The sequence below is a fragment of the Camelus bactrianus genome, chromosome 20, assembly GCF_048773025.1.
Source record: "Camelus bactrianus isolate YW-2024 breed Bactrian camel chromosome 20, ASM4877302v1, whole genome shotgun sequence".
Taxonomy (NCBI): Eukaryota; Metazoa; Chordata; class Mammalia; order Artiodactyla; family Camelidae; genus Camelus; species Camelus bactrianus.
The window spans coordinates 31,081,009-31,102,363 of record NC_133558.1 but is presented as its reverse complement, the minus strand read 5'-3'; the positions used below and the strand labels follow the sequence as shown (position 1 = coordinate 31,102,363).

The following is a 21,355-nucleotide window of genomic DNA, read 5'->3' as shown; positions in this document are numbered from 1 at the left end:
TTGTTGGTTTATTTGTATTGTGAGGAAATTAAATCTTGAAAAATATCTTGGTTTTGGATTAACATTCCTATGTGTCATAATTTGTTGTTTCTAAATGCCTACTGTGTGCCTATGTAACATTTTATATTGCTTATTAGTAAAATTTAAAAATCCTGCTTTTCCCATTTTTAGTGAAGATAGTTTAATCTATAAAAACAATATGGTGAAACTATAGTAACAGAATAAAATTATAAATTTGACTCCTTGGAGATAACATCTCTTTTGTTCATAAAATCTACTTGTTTTCAAAGATGCTCTTTACTAACATGCTTTTAAACTTAATGTAAATATTTTCTGTTTCTTTTAGATGTTTGTGGCTAATACTAGGTCTGGTTTTGCTCACTTTCAACGCTTACATTTTTTGACATACGTTTTTCTTTTTAAGGTTACGTTTTGGACACTTGGGTTTGTCCTCTCTCATCCCAGTATCCACAGGACCATTATGGAAGGCATATCATCTGTGTTTGGCACAGCAGGTACTAAAACCAAATTAAAATGCATAATTGAAGAGACATCTAATAATGTGTGCTTGTCACATGTTGTGGGCAAAGTTAAATGCCCGTAATTTTACAGAGTTTCAAAATAGTCCAAATTGAACATAATTTGTTATGTGTTTCAGGATGTAAACTGATCAGGTAGAATCCTAGAATTTAATTACTGTTGAGGATTTTGGATTTCATCTAGTCCAACTCCCTTATTTTCCAAATGGTGAAATAGATCATGATTTGCCCAACTTCCTTACTTAAACATAAAAACATATAATTCACAGGGTGTTTCTTCTAATCTCTTGACCCCTCACCTCAATTGAGCTACAAGACCATAGTTTTGGAATTCAGGATTTTCCAGATTTTATAAAAGTAATATGGTGCACATTCTATATATTTCTTAACAGTACTAATAGGGTGTATGGCTGTGAGGTAAGGCTATACCACCAAAGGGATTATTTTAAAAGTTACAGTTGTTAGAGGTTTTGGGGGTTGAAACTGCAAGTACAGATTGCTATCTTGCCCTTTTTGGTTCAGATTTGGGCTCTTAAGTTGTCATCTGTTTCAAAAAAGAGAAATAAGCTTGAATGGGGAGGGTTCCATTACTTGTTTATTCAGCATAATTTGACCTGTTTGGGGGTAGATATAAAAAAACCTGTAAAATGTCAAAGTATGTATTCTGAAATAGAATACAATAAATAACTTGGTTTTGTTGGAAGAATACAATATAATGGGAACACAAAATGTATGATGCCAATTAACAGTTATCCCTTCTCCCCTTCATGATTGATGAAAATAGTTTATTTGGATTTTTAATTTGATTTTGCCTGCTTCTTATCGAGTTAAACCGACATTCAAATTGGCATGACCAACGTGAATATTGAAACCATGAGGTGAATCAGTAGATGCTAGACTGTATTTCCTAGAAACAGTGAGCATGAGAACCATCGAGCACCGACAATGCTAGCCGGTTAGATTCTGGAGATACATTGGTGGTCGAAAGAGACGATGACCTGCCTTTATGGGGCTTACGTCTACAAAGCTCATGGAAATGTGCACGCCTGCATGCCTGCACGTGACAAAGGGAACGCGTCCTCGATCGTCACACACTCACCTTTATCTTACCAGAAATAAAAAGGTAGGGACGGGGGTGTCTGGGATAATGTAGGGAGCCTATTTGGCCCAAAGGCCACAACAAAAGTGTTACATTAATTGAAATTTCTACTGTGCTTGAATCGTGAGCTACTCAACACAGTTCTGATGGAGAAAGACAATGCGTTTTCTCTTTTTCTATGTTCTTGTTTATTTTTGAAACCTGTTATTCTCCTCTGACAGAAAACATGTTGAACAGTGGTGCCAGTGTGCCAGCTATGCTCTCAGTGCTTTCAGTTTATGAGACTTGTAGAACTGAAATCAGTTTAGAATATATCAAACTGTTTTTGCCATGCTTATACAGAAGCAGTTCAGGTCAATTCATGCAAATGATGCATCAGCTCAAGAACTGAGATGTTGTGGGAGGATGCCCTTTGGAGGCTGATACCGAGGAAGATACCCATGTTCCCATAAGAAAGATGCTGTCAGAGAAAGAACAGTGAAGTGCATAACATAAGAATCTGACTCAGGACGGCCATTCTCCCTTTCTTATGCTCTTTTCCATCACAAGATTACCTTTTCCTTCTTTGGAGATGTCCTCTGTGAATTTCCAACTCCGCATCTCTCTCGCCTCAACACTTACCACTAGAGGCCATCCCAGGCACTTTACCCAACTTTCCTGTAAAATGGGTCTTAGGGTAAAAGCTGCTACTGAATATTTGGTCCTTTGTGTCTGACTTCTTTCACTTAGCATAATGTTATATTTATATGATGATGTTTTACATTAATTGATTTTCAAGTATTGAACCACCCTTGCATTCCAAGGATATGTCTTTAGTCATGGTATATAATTCATATAAAACATAAGATTTTTACATATGTTGCTGGATTCAATCTGTTAGTACTTTGTTGAAGAATTTTGCATCTATATTAATAAGTTATATTGATCTATAGTTTTCTTTCTTATGAGAAAACTGGTTTTGGTATTAGAGCAATTCTGGCTTTATAGAATGCCTTCTGAAGCATTCCCTCCTCTTCTGTTTTTTGGAAGAGTTTGCGAAGAATTGATGTTAATTCTTCTGTAACCACATGGTAGAATTCACCCAGTGAAGTGATCTGGTCCAGAAATTTTCTTTTGGATAAATTTTTTTGATTCATTTCATTTCTCCACTTGTTAAAGTTCTCTCCAGATTATGTATTTCTTCTTTTTAAAATTTGAGCTATAGCTGACATATAACATTGTATTACAAAATTTTCATTGGAAGAGTCAGAAATTTGATTCATGACTTTCAATCCTGTCACTCACTAATTGTGTGACTTTGGATAAAAGAGAAAATTTACTCAGAGCCAACCAGTTGTTTTCTGATTTAGCAGCAATTCCAACTGGGGACATACCAACACTGTCAAGTGACCAGATGCTACCCTACATGGTGACACTGACTCAGTGGCTACACTCACCATGCACTGATCTCTGCTCGTAATTATAAACAAGCATAAAAAGTAGCAGAATGATAAATGAGGCCCAGATCCTATGGCAATGTTCTTGGCAAATTCCATGTTGTTTGCATTATTTTAATCGGTTCATCAGTGTTACTTCATTGCATTTCAGCATTTTCATTTATTCTTGAAATCTTCTGTGTAGTCACCTCTTACCCATATTACAACACATATGCAACTTTTATCCACTTGGATGTGTCCCAGTACCATCTTGCTAACCTATAACAACATTCTTGGAAGACTCCATCATGGCGCATCAGAAGCCTGAGTCCCTCCAGCTGACTGGAGTCGCTCACTCTCGTTACCCCTCCGCAGCCTGCCAGGGCTCCATGGCTGATAGCTGGAGTTGTGTCTGTGATAGATTCTTGGCCCTTATGCTGCACATCGACCAGAATATTGAGGAAAGAGACCAAGTAGCAGAGCCAAGGCCACTCCCATGGAGCTATGAGTGCAGGAAAGTTATTTTATTTAAAAAAAATTCTCTCCACTCCCACTGTCAGCTTAACAATATGAACCCAATATCGAGATTTTGGAGGCAATAGCATATCATACAGGAAATTTCTTACATAGCCTCTTTTCCTTTTGCCAGCCCAGCTTTTAAAAATCCTAGAATGGACCAGAAAACGTTAAATTATGCCAGAGCTTTTCACAAACTTACTTCTTATTCATCGACCTTGAAGAACACATGTAGATTACCTAAGAAAGTATTTATAAATGCAGGAGATTTTATTCGAAATCCCCTCCAAACAGACAGTTTTGTTGTCTTCTTTCCCCCTTGGCCTTAAAGAGCAAGATGGCGTCATTTTGAAGCCTGCAACTTGCTGCTTTCCAAGCCGCTAATCCAGGCACAAAGACCAAGGTGAAACTTGCACGTGTGACATCTGGCCCGTGAGGGATTTCCCAGGAGGCTGCATTTCCTCCACCGTCTTCTGCCCCTGTTACCTGGAGTGTGTCTTGTGACACTGTTCAAGTCAGGAGATGTGGTGCGAGGTCCTGCTCTCCTCATGCGCTGCCTGGCCTCGGCAGGTGGGGAGGGATGCCTCCGAGGGCTGCAGGTTATTTACGAGCTTGGGGACAGGCCCTGCTCTGGCACTTCTCATGTTACTGAGCCTTACACTGTCTCACCCCAGAGTAGCACTGCTTATCTGCTTTATTTATTCTCTGCATTCTTCATTTGGACACAGTTCTTTTTTCAGAGTGTTCTGCTGGAGAATTATTCAGGCATTTGGATAATTTTTTTGCCCTCTTTAGAAAACACTGAGATAAAGGCATTCAAGCCAGGTCAGCATCTCTCCAGAGAACACAGTCTAAAAATTGAGCATCGCTATGCAGAGTTTATAAAGAAAATTTTAGATCAAAATTGACTTTTACCTTTTAATATCTACCCACTGTTGTCTTGTCTCTTCAATGTCACTACCTTTTATTTATTATGTCCTTTATTCCTTGAAAAAAGCATAGCTGTGAAGAAGGCTTCATTTTATATTCCAGTAAATATAGGAATTGATAACCTCTGTTTAATACATGAAAGAAATATTTCTGCAAATAACATAAGGTATTATTTTTTCAGAAGAGAATCTTATTTGGTTGACTTGGTGTAGTGGCATTAAACTTTTCTTTAAATGACAGTGAGATTTGGTATATTTTTATATGTGCATGTACAGATGGAAGAAAGGGTAGGGAGGGTCAGTCTTTTGACTCTTGACTCCTTATCTGCCCTCTGTCTTAATAACCTGCTCTAAGCACTGCTGCAGTCCTTGGTAGCTTTCTCAATTCATCGTTATCACTGCCTCTTTCATTCTTGGTCTGTAGTTGTGAACATCAGACTGAAGCCGCTGAGCAGAGTCTACCTCCAAACGGTTATTGCTTAGAATTTTTCAATAGGTGTCAAGCAGAATACCGTGGGCTGGTTACCAAATCCCAGGGGAGGATTCCAAACACTCCTGCCCACTATGTCTCGGTATCGGAGTTGCCAAGGGACACACAGTGCCATCCAGCGCGGGATGGAGCAATGCTGTTTTCACATAGAGAAGAAACAGAGCAAGACCTGTGGCCGAAGGAGGGAAACTGGCCCCTGCGCACCCCTCTCATCCCACAGGGGAAGGAACCCTGTCCTTCCCTTGGAGGACAGCTGTCACAGTGTGGTGGGACGGGTGCCATATTCTGCGCACACTTTAAGCTGAGACAAGAGTACTCACAGCCCCTGAAGCAAGGAAAGAGGTTCCCACACTAGGTGACAGGCCTGGCACAGGCTGGGCTCTTCGTCTCTTGGCGAGGAAGTGTCCCGGGCCCAAGGCCCCTCTTATGCAGCTAAGTTGGGGCTGAAAGGCTCTGAGCATGAGACTGCCTCTCCCAACAATAGGACTATGTGTCTTTGATAATAAAAATTTATCCTAAAGCCTTCAGATGCCAAAAAGTCATATCCAACCATGGGAAAGTCAGAAGAACCAGAACTACAGGTTCAGAGTTGGCTGAGGTGTTTGGAAGAAGCTGGTGGCTAGAGGGGAGAGCTGAAGGAGGTGAGGCTTGCCAGGCTCCGGCTACAATCCCTCAAGCCCTGATGCCCACATTCACCGCCCCCGGGCACGCTCCAGGCTTAGTCTCTGCTTTCCCCAACACCTTAAGCTGCTGTTAAGCCTGCCTTCCCACTTTACATGCATCTTTCTTATTCCTTTAACTGGTGTTTCTCTTACACAAAGACATTGGTTTGGGGCAGGACCTAGATGGATGAAGCTATACCATTTTTTAAAATATACATTTTTTTAAACTATCACAAAAAGTCGAAAAAATCAGTGAAACAAGAGCTGCTTCTTTGAAAAGATAAACAAATTGATAAATTGTTAGCCAGATTCATCCAGATAAGAAAGAGAGGGCCCGAATAAATAAAATCAGAAATGGAAGAGGAATCACAACTGACACCACAGAAATACAAAGGACCATGAGAGATTACTACAGACAATTATGTGTCGACAAATTGGACAACCTGGAAGAAATGGATAAATTCCCAGAATCAGGAATCAATAAATAATGGGCCCATTATGACTGCTCTGGCTGGTCCAAAGGAGACCTTCCCTCAGCCTGAAGAGCCCGAGTTTGTAGAGGTGAGGAGGTGGCTCCGTGCTTGTCATGAGGCACTTCCTGTGTCCTGCCCTTCTCTCCTTCATATGGTTTTACACCACAAATTCTCCAAGAATTAATATTTATCCTTGAGATACAGGTGTGTCTCTTTTGTACGCATGTGATTTTAAAAAGAATTTGGGAGCGAACATAGAATTCTTTCTTTTTGAAATCGAATTTTTGAAGGGTCTTTCAGAATAATAAGCTTACAGTTGCTGGATATGGCAGTGCAAGCTTTGTGTTTTGAAAAAACGTGGGACTATCTTATCTTCTGCATGAGTGTTTTCACCTCTGGAACTTGCCTGGGTGGACCTCTGACGGACCTTTACTTCACCTGCGAGAGGTTTCTGTGAGATACCTGAATGAGGCGGCAGGACTTCACCTCCAAGGATCCACTGGACTCTTTCTGTAATTAACTCATTATCTTTTTCTTCTCTCTCTCTCCCTCTCTGCCTTTGGTATTGGGAAAAATAATATTTACTCCCAGGGAAAAGTTCAGTCCCAGACATCATTGGCCACATGAAGGGAAAGTTGGGTCTTCTGGTGCAGGATAATTAGGTGATGATCGTAATTTGCCTCTTTCTTAATGAACTTCGCTGTGCAGCCTTGCAGCTCACTGACTCCTGTCTCAGTCATCTCTCTCTGTCCCCGTGACTCTTTGTTTCTCTCTCCAGGTTTACTTACCCCTGTTCCAGCCAGTTTCTCCCGCTGTGTCTTAGTCCTCAGGTATAGAAGGAAATACATGTTTGGAGGAGGGGAACGGTCACTGGGGTCTCTACCCAAAGTTTAAAGTTAATTTTCCTTTCCTATAATCAAAGGTCAGTTTCACAGTATTTCTTTTTACGTTTAAAAGAATAACTGCAGGAAGGGGTTCACTGCCGTCCCCACGTGGGAGACAAGTCACCAAACAAATCTTCCTATCAGTAAAAATTTCCAGCAATCTGTAATTAGCATAGTCTCGTTGCCTGTAAGTGACTGACAGAGGGTCAGTGAACACGTAAAACCTACCATGAAGGATCTTATCTACTTCGGGACATTTCATTCACTCTTATTCTTTCTGAGATGAGCTAACCTTTTCCAGTGACCGTAGGTGTCTTCTGAGAAGAAAACAGCAGTTTTGTGAATGTATGAAAATATTCCTGGAATAAAGTAGAGCTATAATTTAAAAAAAATTGAATATTTCTTATCATACTGAAACTTTTTAAATTCCTGAAATGAAGGAAAGGATGTAAGGTACTACTTTTATATTCCTCTGGAATGCTGTAAAATCTTTTCTTACTCTTTCTCTTCAGCTTTGTCTCTGTTTTCTAAAAACTGATTTTTTTTTTCAGGAGCTTCTCTTGAGGTCTCCGGTTGAGACAATGTACCAGGAACCTAGTTTCCTACCCTCATTCTCTGACAGCAAGCAATGCCATTGTTTCATCTCCTTTTAGCAGAAGTCATAGAAATGCTGGATTTTTTTCAAAGCTATTACATAATTTCCCCAAATAACTAAACACCAACTTTTATTATTTGATAGTCCTCTTTAGAGAAATTGTTATAAAATTTGGGAAGCAAATTTCATGACCAAATTTTGGTAGGAATCAGTGTTAAGGTTATTACATCAGAGTCTTTATCTTTTCAGCCTTTATCTCATGCATTTTTTTATCCCAGTTCCCACTCCTCCACATATACTATGACCTTTTGCACACACCTTTATTTTAAACATTCTAAACAAGCTCTCTACAAATATGAGAAGACAGCCTCTGTGAAGGAAAATGCCCTTACGGCACAGAGCAGCACACAGAACTGGGAACCACACTTTCCAAAGTAAAGAGAGAGGCGGGGGGTTGTGTAGAGGCGCCCACTCTAAATTTCAGTGGCGTTTACCGTTCACTTCTCGTCGTCTCTCTGTGTGTCCCTTAGTGGATAGATACCTGTCTTTCATTTGTGGGGAAGTATTCACCCCCACCTTCTGATTCAACCTCCTCAGAACTGTCTCAAATACAAATGTATACTCAGCATATGCCTCCCATTCTTTTTTTTTTGGTCAAAACATGGGTTATTTTTCCAAAATTGTTAAATCTGAATGTAATATTATTCCAGGACTATAGGAACCAAATTTTTATATTTTGTATTTTGTGTGTTTATTTATTTACTCTGTGTGTGTGTGTGTGTGTGTGTGTGTGTGTGTGTGTGTGTGTGTGTAATGGGGCGGGAGCTTGAAAAACAAAGGAGCTGGAGAACCTGTCTCTCAAAGAAGGACCTACTAGAGTGAATCTATTTGAGTCATGTTCTTTTTTTTTTAAGCCCAATAAATCATATTTTTCCGGTTAATTTTGGAATTTACTTTTTTGTTCTGCCTGGGTGAGTGCTACTCACCCTTCCAGGCTTGGCTGAAACTCCAGCCCTTGGCAAGAGGGGATGAACACCACTGACACTCGAGTCCTCTCTTCTGAAACCTTTGTTATGTTTATTTATATCCTGATATTATTTTGTGTCCAAGCTCCTCGAAGACAGTGACTACGTCTTTCTCACTGGTTTCTCCTGTTCGGGGAGGCGGTGGGACACGGTGAGCAAGGGTGAGGGCTTGCAGTGTGGACAGACGCAGGTCTGAAGCCTGCTCTGCACTTTCAAGCTTCTCCTTGGACCCGTGATGGCTTGATAGCTGGCAGATGGTAAGAGGAATCAGTGAAGTGGTCCACAGTGTTTGTGACATAAAATGGCCAATAAACTAGTATTACTCTCGTCCTCTCTCTTACAGTACCCATCCTTGGGCCAGCATGTAACAGATGTGAGGCAGATTTATATTGAGTGAATAAATGCTGAAGGAATAGAACTTTAATCTATTATATGTCCTTAACAGATATAATTTACAGTTTCTGTGTCCCAACATGCTTGTCATCATGTCTGTGGAATCCCAAAATTATATATAATATTTTAGAAACATTCTTTGCTATTTCTGAACTCAAGAATCATTCTTTCTCTTTTATTTGGTTTCAGATAGTCTATGACTTGATTTGACTTTTATTTGCATTTATGCCAAGAGTTAAACAAACAGATGCTTTCTGCATTCTACCCTGGATCACCCACCGTTTCCTCCCTGGCTGTCTTCTGTACTGGTCCCAGCTTCCACTAGGCCCTGGCCCTTGTGATGGTTATGTTGGCCTTCTTCCAAGTGGAGCCTTCTAATTTTGGAGTCAAAACACTGGAAGAACAAACCACAGATGTGCATTGAAATATGCACAGTATGGGTACAGAGCCATTTCTAAGAGTTATAATAAGAAAAGGTCTTTAACCTAAAGATGTTGTTTGAAAACAACATATTTCCCTTATGTTTTCTTTGTCTAGTCTGAGAACACAACCTTATTTTTCCTACATCACACTGGGATTTAAAAAAACAAAAAATATTTTATCAAAACTTTTATTTTCCAAGTGTAGTCCACATCTCTCCTACATTTATAGGTCATAATAGATTCTAAATATTATTTTCAACTCAAAACAAGCTTTTGTTTCTGTATTATATAATACAGACTGTTTTTTGCACTTTGTAATTCAATTAGCCTCATAAGAATACTTAATAAAAAACCTTTCTCCAAAAGAAGGTCAGAAACTTCACCATCACTAGAGCCTAGACTTTTATCAAGGCCAAAATTATGTCTGTCCCATAACAGTTGGTCACTTTGGAGTCACACAAATCTGATTTCAAGCAGAAATTCTGACCGTTGGTAGTCATTTATTCTTGAGCAAGTAGGGAAATATTTATTTTCTGTGTCCTATAGCTGCAGTAAAGTTAAAAAAAAAATAAGTACAGGGCTTGTTTGATGAATTTGTCTAATGTAGATGCTCTAAATAGATTTTTAAGGGGAGAAAACACTTTTTAAAGTAAGATTTAAAATCTAAATTGTAGGTTACTGCTACTTTATTTATAATGTCCATTTGGCAAGGAAGCTAGGGCCACCTTGGTTTCCAAGCTAACGTTGAAACTGGTCTGAACCCCCTCCCAGGGTTCTAAGGATCCTTGTGGGGAGAAGCGGCCGGGGCGGCCCGGAACAGAGGCCTGGGCCTTCCTCCTGCCTTCGGCCTCGCATTTCCTGGCTTCTCCACTTCTGCTCTCTTTTCCCTTCTGCACGTTCTGACTCCTTTCCCTGTTGTATTGCCTCCTCGACATCACCAAGTCTTTATTTCCCCAAGTGTTAACTTAAGGATGTGCATTAGCCGACTTTATTAAAATATTAAAAATATGGGACAAGGAAAGGGGAAATTACACAGTAGCCAGAAATAACTTAAAATTGAGTATTATGACATAAAGGTGAGTTTTCTGCTCTTAAAAGTTCCACCTGCCATTTTGCCCGCGGAGAGTTTTCTTTCATCTTCTAGGTTGTCGGTCACCTGCCCCACAGTCGGGTCCCCTGTCCTCTGGCAGCCCTCCAGCCCCCCGTTACTTACCTGGAGACCCCAGCAGCCCCGCCTCCCTCTGGCTTCCTCTGCAGAGCCACTGGCTCTCCCCTCCCCTTCGTCACCACAGCCATTCAAGGTTGCCCCCACAGGGCTTCATCTTCTAATATATGCCACTAGGCAGTGGTCTTCTTTCTAATTTCTTTTCTTTTCTTTTCTTTTTTTATTAACCCAAGTACAGTCTAAAAGAATTTCAGATCCCCTCATACATTTTAAAAGCAATGTCCTAAAGTTTGTTATCTGGTGTTTCAATACCCTCCCTGCTTTCAACTATCATAGAGTATTTTACATCTCACAGAATGGTTTCCTTGCCTGCACGGTGTGCCAGTTAGCTGTGTGCTGGTCCCCGACCTCCTAGACTGTATTGCAAGGACGCCGTCGTTGTTGTAACCCTGGTGGAGCTGGACTCAACTCCAGGCTCTCACTCGCTGCTCAAAAATCTGTCAAGTTAAATGGAGTGTGTGGACGCCCCTGTGGGGCTTAATAGAACCAGAGTTCAAAAACCCTGGTTCCCAGACTCCACTAACCAAAAGCATTTGCTCTGACTCCTCAGGAATTCCACATGTATTGACAGCGAAGGTTTCCCAGGCAGCACTCATCCAGCCCTCTCCTGCGGGACAGGCTGGCCTTAGAACAAGCCTCACCCAGCAACGACGAGAAACGACGCAGGAGACCCACATTCCACTCTTACCTCCTCGTTCCCAGTGCAGTTGGGAAGCAAATGTGAAAGCTGGTTTCATTAAACTGACAATGCTGTTGACTTTTATTAAGCAAAAACTGTCGAAAGCAAATTGAAAGCTGAGTTGTTTTAAGTCATTTTCAAAATGTAAACATTTTACTTGAAATATCATCAGTTAAACTGTCTAATTTGACCCGAGGCCCTGACCATACTTTGGTCCATAAAAAGATCAGCCACATTCCTTTTTCAAGGGCCTTCATTCTAAATATTAGCCAAAGTATGCAGCTTGCAGTAGGGACATTTAATGCACTCGTGTTTAGAGAGTGCATCACTCTCTGTGAAATACACAGGTCCCACCCCCACTTCCCTAATACTCTTTTTGGGCCTTCTGAAATGTATGGTTAAAAATCGAAAGCAAAAACAAAAACAAATCAGCAGGGAAGAGATAGAAGAAGGAAGTCAGGTGGCTTCTCAGATCTTTTACTTTGTATTTTGATGCCAGTCTATTTTTTTGCTCTTTCCTTAAGTGGAATGAGAATTTTACCAAGAAAGAATGAGTAAAAACCAAACACCTTTCTGACAGGGCCTACCCCGGCCGTTTGATAGCCACAGGACTGTGAGAACCAAGGTTGGATGCCAATCCATCACGTTACAGTCATCAACACTGGTTTAGATTTTTATGCCATACATTGTATCTTGGTATGGAGAACGTGATAAAAAAAGAGGCAATAAATGACTAAACTCAGTATGCAAACGTAACAGTAATAGTAACACTTGATGCCAGAGGCAGTATTTAACCAATGTTGATGAACTTACATAAAATCACTTTCTGGACTCCTTAAGTCCATCTTTTTTTTTTTTTTCTTTTTCTCTTTGCAGGTAAAGAAAAGATTGAAGTGTCTGAGGATGACTTGAAGAAACTCCCTCTAATTAAATGGTGTATTTTGGAAACCATTCGTTTAAGAGCCCCTGGTGTCATTACTAGAAAAGTGACGAAGCCCATTGAAATTTTGGTGAGCTTGGTTTTGTCTTAAAATAATGAACTTTGTAGAAAAAAAAATAGTAGATATGTTGCCTACTTATTGTTAGATAGTCTCTTAAGTTCCATTAAGAACTAAGTGACCCTGGTACAGGTTACTAATAAGAGTTGTGCAGCAACATTTTGCTAATATAAATATTTACCTGTTGGCAATGATTTTAGCTAAAACATAACTCTTTCAAGAACTTTTTGGCTATGTGATTCTTTATCAGAATTACTATAATCCTGTGTCCATCGAGCAGGTGGGTTGGGTAGTCTGTTCTCTGCTGAACCAGCCAGGGAGTAGGTTCAGCTGGAACAGCTTGAGGAGTTGAGGGTGTGAGGGAAATCCTTTAGGATAACTGGAAGGCAGTTTCAGGCCACAGATCACAGGTGCAGGAACAGACAGCAGGAATGCCGTGGATAATAGCGACCGACATTAGTAATTAGCACCCGAGCTAAGGGAGGGAGGTTCCTTCCACGGGCAAAGTAGGAGAATGTTCACACGTGCACCATGAAAGGTGTGTGCACATAGCAGACACCCAGTTCAATATTTGGTGAATCAATCAGGCAGAACAAATATATATATTTTTAGAATGATTGACTTGGGGCCTGAATTATCCAGATAGACTGCATTTAGTCAGCCCTCCACTCTTGTTAGCCTTGTTGTTGTTGTTGCTGTTAGCTTTTTTAATATACACCTTGAAAACGCTTGGATTTAAATCAAGAAAATTTTGTAGTAGTGGAACACAAAAGAGGCAAAAAAAAATCCAAATTTTATACAAGTTGCAACTTGCTAAACCCAAAGGAAACGTGGTTTATTTGATTGATCCTATGTAAATTGTAGCGTTCAGTTTCTGTGGGATTTTTACAGTTTTTGCTTTTAAATAATCAAATTATTAATTACTTTAAACTATGAGTATAAAAGAATATAAATATATATATTCTATATTGAGAGGAAATAGACAACTTGGTGCAATTAAGTAGAGCAATGCATTTATTACTCTGAATTTATCTATATTTGTCATTGAACTTTATTAAGCTTTATGTATATTCTGGCTATTAAATTAATTAGCTGAATTGCAGAATAGTTATTTGTCTGACAAATAAGTGGGTCTTTTGGTTGCTATTTTAAACATACGGGTCCTATACAAGTTTTGTTAGATTTATACCTACATATTTCAGTTATTTTGGAGCTTTTGTAAATGGTATTTCTGAAAACATTGATTCTCCATTGTACATTACTTGTCTGCAGGAATACAGTTGATTTTTGTGTGTTGATCTTGTATCCGAAACTTTACTAAATCCACTTATCGGTCCTAAGCATGGGGGTGTAGATTCCTTGGGAGTTTCTGTGTAGACAATATTTTAATTTCTTCCTCTCCTATCTATGTACATACCTTTCGTTTCTTTTTGCTGCCCTATTGCTCTTGGCTGTAACTCACCACACTATGTTGAATAACGCTGGTGACAGCAGGTACCCTTCCCTTGTTCCTGACCTTAAGGGGAAGGCATGTAGTCTTGCCCCAGTAAGCATGATGTGAGCTATAGGTTTTTGGAGATGCTCCTTATCAAGTTGAGGAAAGTTCCCTCTATTTCTAATTTCCTGAGAATTTAAATCATAAATGGATGTTGGCTTTTATCCAGTGCTTTTTCTGCATCAGTTGGTATAATCATACACTTTTTCTTCTTTAACCTGTTCATGTGGTGGGTTACATTTACTGAGCTTTGAGTGTTGAACCAACCTCTCATACCTGGTATAAATCTCTTTGATGATGGGATATATAATTCTTTCTATATGCTGTTAGATTAACTTTGCTACTATTTTGTTGATCTGTTATTTAGTAATAGATCCCAAGTCATTTTCTGTGTCAATAAAAGACATCTACAGCATTTTGAATTGCAGTGTAATCTAATGTATGGACCTAGAGTGAATCCATATACGTATTCAAGAACAGGGAACTGTTATAAACAGTGCAAAGATGGACATTCCTAGAGCTAAATATTTGTGCACATTACCAATTATTTTCCTTAGTATAAATTTATATAACTTGGCTCTTTTAAGCTTCAGATATTGTCTAAAACAGGTGGAATGTCTCTGCTGAATATATGAACGTGTTCCCAGGAATCTGGATGATGGAAGACATTTCAGATGGGATCATCTCCATCAAGTAGGGGCAGAGGCTCGCATTTCCTGTCCTGCGGGCCAGCTGGTCAGGGTTCCTTGCTGTGGGCACTGAAGTATTCACTGCTCTTTCCTAGTGGAGTCTGAGCAGGTCCGATTTTTGCTCCTATAACCATTACTTTCTTTTTTTTCTGAATAAGTGAAAATGGTCAAACACTGTGCTTTCTTTGATTTGCTCTATTCCAAGAGCAAAGAGGAAAAAAAAATTTTTTAAGTGTTGGAAAATATGAATAATTAAGAAATGTTAATTATCTTCTCAAGGTATTAAAATATGCAGTAAAACTACACTAATTAAAGTGGCATGATACTGGTGTCAGACCAGTATGTTTAAAAATAATAATAACGACAACAAAAAACTAAAACTACCCTTACTAGGTAAAGCACCAGAGGGAAGTCTGGCCAGTTGATGGCTGTCTTTTGTTGTCAGCACTCTGGTTGTTTTCCTTTCTAGTTTTTTCTATTTTTCTGAATTTTCCAAAATTTCTAGGGAGCAGTTTTTAATCACACGAAAGGGTATACTTTTAATTTTTAAAATACTTTTTTTTTTTTTTTAGCAACTAACACCAACCAAGCTCCTGGCCAAGGTTAGAAAGAAAGAATGTTCTTTGGGGCTCCTCTGATTGATACGTTACCTTTACAGAATTCCTCTTTTTTCAAGAGTCTGCATTCTTTGCACCCACTTCGGTCTTAGCATCCTTCTTGAGTCACAGCAGAGACTCCTTCTCTCCCCTCTCAGAGAGCCCATCTCCAGACTAGCAGACGAAGCTCTTCTGGCCTCACAGCATCCCTGTGCAGTGGGCTGGCCAGGTTCGCCTCTGTCTACCTGGCAGGTGCGGTTATGGCAACACAGAGTTGTGACTCCCCCTTGCTGCGATCTGTGTCCCTGCACTCTTTTTGTCTCCCTCTCGGGCTTTCTCTTCATCTGCCGTGTTAACAACGACAGGGCTGTTTGAAGTGGGCGTGATGATGTCCGTTTGCTCAGAGGGTTCCTTTGATACAACCAGCTTTCACATTCTTTTCTGCAGCTCATCAGCCTGGCTTTTGCTGCTGCAACGGGAACTTCTGTCTGGTCTTCTCCCTGTTGTTAATGTGAACACGCTTACTGAGGCCTCCTTTTAAGTCTTCCTGTACTAGCCTGTTTTGTAGGAGGGACCATCAGCATCTCCACATCATGATCATAGGTCAGCAGCCACCGAAGAGGGCTGTCAAGGGGAGGGGAAGGGCAGCAGCTGCCTGGATTGGACGCATACTCCACGGCTGCCCCCAAACCCATCAGGGCCCTCCCCAGCTGATTTCAGAGCCAGTCCTGATCCCTAAGCCTCAGTTCGAGCAGAGCTAGAGCAAAACTGGGCTCTCACAGGTCTCTTTCTGCTTTCAAAACGGTAAGAAGATACAAGCACAAGCCTCCGTCTCTTCCCGTTTTGATCTGACCCTCTCCAGCCATCCTGGTACTCAGCTCCCATTGGAGCCAACAGGGCTTCTCTTGGGTTAAAAGCACGATGACCCCCTCCCCACACTCCACTCCCTGCTCCCGTAAAAAGACATGGTTTTAATTGCAAGGTGCCAACGTTCTAGATACATCAACATGAAGTGTTTTGCAGACAGCTGGAGGACACTTCACAGTTACGCAGGGTGAAACAGGTGTGCCTTCTGATGATCGCCAGTGGGAGTCACTAATAAAATGTCTTCACCTCGGTCAAGTTGGTCGCTCTCTGGCGATCTCACGCAGTGGGCGGGCGCTTTGTCCTCTGGTTCCTGAACAGGGTGATGCCAGGGTGATTTTGTGAGGTGGTTTTTAGTTCCTGGTTGTGGTTTGAAAACCTGTTACAACGTGAATGGAGAAGGACCACGCAGACATATGGTCTGGCATCAGCTTCACAACCGCCACGTCCTCAAACATGAAACCAACCCAATAGACACACAACACCTGCTTTGTCCTACATCTTTCTAACCAGTTGTCTTCACAGTCTTCCTGCCTAACTAACAACTCCTGCTAGAGCAGAACAAACAAACAAACAGAGTCTCCTGCCCCTTGCCTGACGCTCTGTCAGCGTCCCCAAGGACGGGACACCCCCCGCCCCTGTTCTCTGTGCCAGTGTGGCCGGTGTCCTGTCTCAGAGTTAGAGTCTTCTGTTCCCGAACCTGGAAATCCGCTGTGGTTTCCATCCTCAGGAGCACTTGCTGCAAACCCCAATATTGAACATCAAAAGCTGCCATAGAGTGGAATTAAAACAGTTTCTAAAAATTTCACAATTACCTAATGTTTTCCCCCCTTTTGCCCCATGTAACCACAGATAATGTACATGTAACTGATCAGCATTAATAATCAGTCATTGCCTATGTTGGAAAAGCTCCAGGGAGGAGGTTTTCTCACCATTGATTATACACATACGTCTTCTCTGTAGTATAGTTGTAGCACTGTTTTTAATGATGCAAAATCTCTTTAAAGCAGATTTCAAAAAATGACTGCAAACCGATTTTTTTCTGTCACAGAATTACACGGTTCCTCCTGGTGACCTGTTGATGTTGTCTCCGTTTTGGCTACATAGAAATCCAAAGTATTTTCCCGAACCGGAACTGTTCAAACCTGTAAGTTATCTCTTTCCATACACGGTGTCCTTAGGTTTTTCTCTTTCCACCAGGAGTATGGATTCATAAGTTAACTAGGGCTATCTCATTAAGTGGCCAGGTTTCTCTAGTACCTAAGGCTACAAAGCACAGATAAGATTTACAATATAGATGCTATAACGTTGCCGCATCAGGTAGAAAAAGTCTTTGGAATAAGCTTCACCAACTTTTTAAAGTAATTTTTGTGGGAAACCAGCAGGACATGTGAAAGTAAATGTGCTTAGTTCTGATAGAAGTCTTACTTCATGTTCCTTAGGCATTTGGTTTCCATGGAGTCCAAAAAATAAAAACGAAGCAAATGAAAACTGTGTCCTACTATTTCTCGGAATTAGGGAGTTACAGGGCTAAATAGAATCTTAAAAGGTCATTTAGTCCATCCTCTGCCTTTAGGTAAAACTGTCGAAACTGGCATCCAGATGTATTCATTGTGCAAACCAAGCTTTCTCCAACAGGCAGGGCTGTCAGTGTCCTGTTACAAAATTTATTACCAAGGGCAATTTTGTGATGGAGCCCAAGGCCTTATTATAAATATTCTTCCTCTTCTGAGGTCCATTCTGTGGTTGATTTACATTATCACCTACTTTTGCCACTTAAGAAAATTCTTGTTAAACTTTTTTACTTATGAGTTCACGTTCCCAAAACATAATTGTGGCTGATATTAATAACAGATTGGAAAAAATTACCAACAACCCTGCAACTTTATATGCAGGGATTAGCTGTCCAGGTCATTTTTAGCCTAGAGAAATAAAGTTAAGCTTATTTATATAAGGCTGATTTGGGGGGAAAAAAATGCTTTCTTCCCACAGGAACGTTGGAAAAAGGCAACTTTAGAGAAGCGCGCTTTCTTGGACTGCTTCGTGGCGTTCGGGAGCGGGAGGTACCAATGTCCTGGAAGGTCAGTGAGGCAGCTGGGCCCCGTTTATCCAGAAGGTCCACAGAAAGATGAGGGCTCAGAGGGGGAGAGCTTCGGCTGAATCCTTCCAAATAGCAGGGGAGTCGAGGAGTCCACGTTCTGTGCGGGCGGCCTGTCATGGTGTGCGATGTCTCTGGGGGGATGTCTAAAGTGGCTTCTGATAGGAGACCTCCTGAGAAGACAATGTTACAGTTGCAGCGGCCAGATGAAAGCCAGGCCTGTGTTTCAAATGCTCAGCTTCGATATAAGTGTAATTTGAAGTGGTTTTTTTGAATGCTACCTGTTTTAAGGATAAAGACAGAAGTACAATATTTCCTTACAGCAATGTTAGCACAGACGTTTGCTGGGGTCATGGAACATCTTTATCCTGCAGCATCCCGGCAGCCTGCTGAGTGGTGTTTGTTGAATTTGTTTGGGTCTATAAGAACTTGCCTTTGACATCTTTTAGAGTTAAATTAATCTAGCAGCTGGGACTCCTCTTCAGCGTGATGCCCTCTTCTAGTGCACGTTATTTACTGTTTATTTATTCAAGAAGAAACTTGTTTGAACATCCTCACATGCGCCAGGCCCTCTGCTAAAGCATTAGGAACAGAGCACTGGGCCTCATAAAACTTACACTCAGCATTAAAGAAACCCCATTTCCTCACTGGTGATGGTTCTGTTGGAGAAATGTTGGTACCTGCTTGTAACAAAGTCTTACTCAGTGAACGTACAAATCCTAAATTCTGTATCGGAAAAACTATAGTTTCTTAAGTCCGTCATCTTCGTTGTTTGAACGGTGACACCATTCTGTATTTGCAATAATGACTTACTCCACAGTTTCCATTCTACCCCTCTTTTGTTTCATGCTTTATAATATCAATTTGCTTTTCATAATTGATACCTCCCCCAACATGGTTTTAATTAATCTTAGCCAACCATGGAAGTTCTATCTTCCTTCTGAGAAGTTGTTCTAGAAGCCACAAGGGGAAGCAAAATGGTGCCTGGTGTTTCCCTGGGACTGGTTATTTGTCCCGGGGTAGGTTCTTGTCCGATACTGGCCAATCAGATGAAGAGGAGAGACTTTTCCTCCACAGTCAGGTTAGGTCTCCGGAAGTGAACAAGCAAGCAGGTGCCAGCAGCAAGGCCAAGCGCAGCAAGCTCCAGCGTGGTGTGGAGGCTGCGGCCAGCGGAGTAGGGACAGGGAAGGGGCCCGGTCCGTGAGGTGTCACGTGCCACTGAATCATCAGTTTTGAGGAGCTGCCCTACTTCCTGTTATGTTAGATGATAAATGTTCTTTACTTTTATAAGTGATATATATTATATCTAATGTGTAGGTGATAAGTGCTAATTTTTTTAAGGCAGTTTGAGTTGGAGGTCTCATCAGTCAGATCTGAAAGCTGACACACCCACCAAAAAACTCCAGAGTTGATACTTTAAGGGAATAGTCTATCAAACAAAAACCAGCAAAGACTACAAAACCCATCCCGCTCACCCTTCTTCTCATGTCATTTTTACTTTAGATAAGCAGTTCTTAAATCCGTAACACATTTATTGTTTTTATCACCTGCTAATATCAGTGCTCTAAGAGCAGCTCTTCTAAAAACCTTCGAGATTACCTGTCAGGTCCCTTTTCATATATTCCCAGTTGCAACTAAAGAGTTCATTATAAGCATCTTTGGAATGGGGCTAGAAGTATTTTGAACCAAGAACTGAAATGTTTTGCAGAGAGGCGTGTAGTGTGGGCCAATGGTCGAGGACTAACTGATGACTCTGGCTTCTTAGAGGGGCTGTTATGACACGACTGCAGTGGCCTTCAAGGCTGACGGACATTGGCTTGAGTTCGGCAGTAATGGGTACAGCAGAGGGGACCGTGGCATTTCAGCTCAATCAGCAGTCTGTTACTGATAAAGAAACTACATGTCTTAAGGTGCTGAGCTCTTACTACATGTAAGGCAGTGTCCTGGGTAGTGCAGAAGCTTCAGGCAAGAGTGAGACGCTCTCAGCCCTCAGATGCTATCTTGGAGAAGCCAAGGAGGATCCCGAGTTTGTAAATAACTGCAAGGAACCCAGGATGAGAGGTGGCCGAGCATCACACGGCGGAGATTCCAGAGACAGGATATCTGTGGTCGGGGTGATCTTAGGTTTTCTGTGGAGAGTGATCTTTGAAGAGTTGGACGAACTTGCAGACTGAGAAAACTGGGCAAAGGATTGTTAAGTACAGCGGTCCACAGGTTAGGGCTTATGGTTTCACTGTCACTAGGGCCAGATTACAAGTAGTGGCAGGAGGAAAGACTGAAAAGTTACATCAGTCCAACCAGAAAGGCCCCTTTATGCCTTGGTCCACAGCTCACGAGGCACTCGTGAAATGTTAAAAAGTTTTGGGTAGGATGAGCTAGGGTGGGGCATGGCTTAGGTTATACGGTTGTGCTAAAGTTCACGAGAGAGACGTGGAGTGGTGGAATCTACCAGATTTGGAAAATGCTTAGAAATGGTGGTCAGTTGAGAGGAAGGATTTGAGGACCGTGGCTTTGAATCTAGGTGTCTGGAAGAGGTGTTAAAAGTAGGGAGATGAGGAGCAGGAGCAACTTGGGGGACAAGATGTTGAGTTTTCCTCTGAAAACCTTTGAGTCTGAGATGTGGCAAGATATATGTCATGTAACCAAAACTATAGCTCAAATATGCGTGTTGGATAAATATGACATAATTTTTTTTAAAACCTCCTTAGTTTAGTTTTCTGTTAAGTTTCTGTTTTTAATAGTCCATATTTTTCCTGTTACTTATTTTAAAGAGCCAACCCATGAAACATTAAAAAAAAAAAAAAAAAAACCAGACCAAACAGAAAATTGTTCCGGAAAGCAAATGACTTCATTTGGACAGTGTATACTGAGATAAATCTTTGCACCAGAACTTTAATCCCGCAGACCCTTAGTATAATCCCCAGAAAAATCGCACCCATTCTGAGTTTGTATGCCGTGAGCCAATTTATTTTCTCATGTACCAAATACTCAGTGAGTCAGAGAAAGCTGCCTGCAAAGTAGCTGACCATCAATGTTCATCAAGAAAACAGTCTTGGGGCCTGGCAGCTGTCACCCCTTGGAGTTCAGACCACCGAGAGCCCCTCTCACAAGTGAACACAGAAGGTTTTGCTGAATTTAGCAAATAAGTACTCAGTGCTGCCATCAGCTGCCAACCAGAAAGCAGAATGGAAGGACTGGAATTCCTCCTCTGAACGATGGGTGTTTGGAAAATATATTTGGAAGAGGAACGCCTCGCTAGGCACTTCTCT

At 41.1% G+C, this 21,355-nt stretch overlaps 1 protein-coding gene across 1 annotated transcript in view; it reads left to right on the top strand.

Annotated features, from left to right (window-relative positions):
• The window catches only part of CYP39A1 (cytochrome P450 family 39 subfamily A member 1), a 57,896-nt gene that overhangs the window by 24,068 nt on the left and 12,473 nt on the right, over nt 1-21,355 (top strand). The window contains exons 7-10 of the mRNA XM_074348849.1: nt 425-515; nt 12,223-12,356; nt 17,040-17,135; nt 17,981-18,069. Of these exons, the coding sequence (XP_074204950.1) occupies nt 425-515; nt 12,223-12,356; nt 17,040-17,135; nt 17,981-18,069 (410 nt within the window). The remainder of the gene's footprint in view (nt 1-424; nt 516-12,222; nt 12,357-17,039; nt 17,136-17,980; nt 18,070-21,355) is intronic.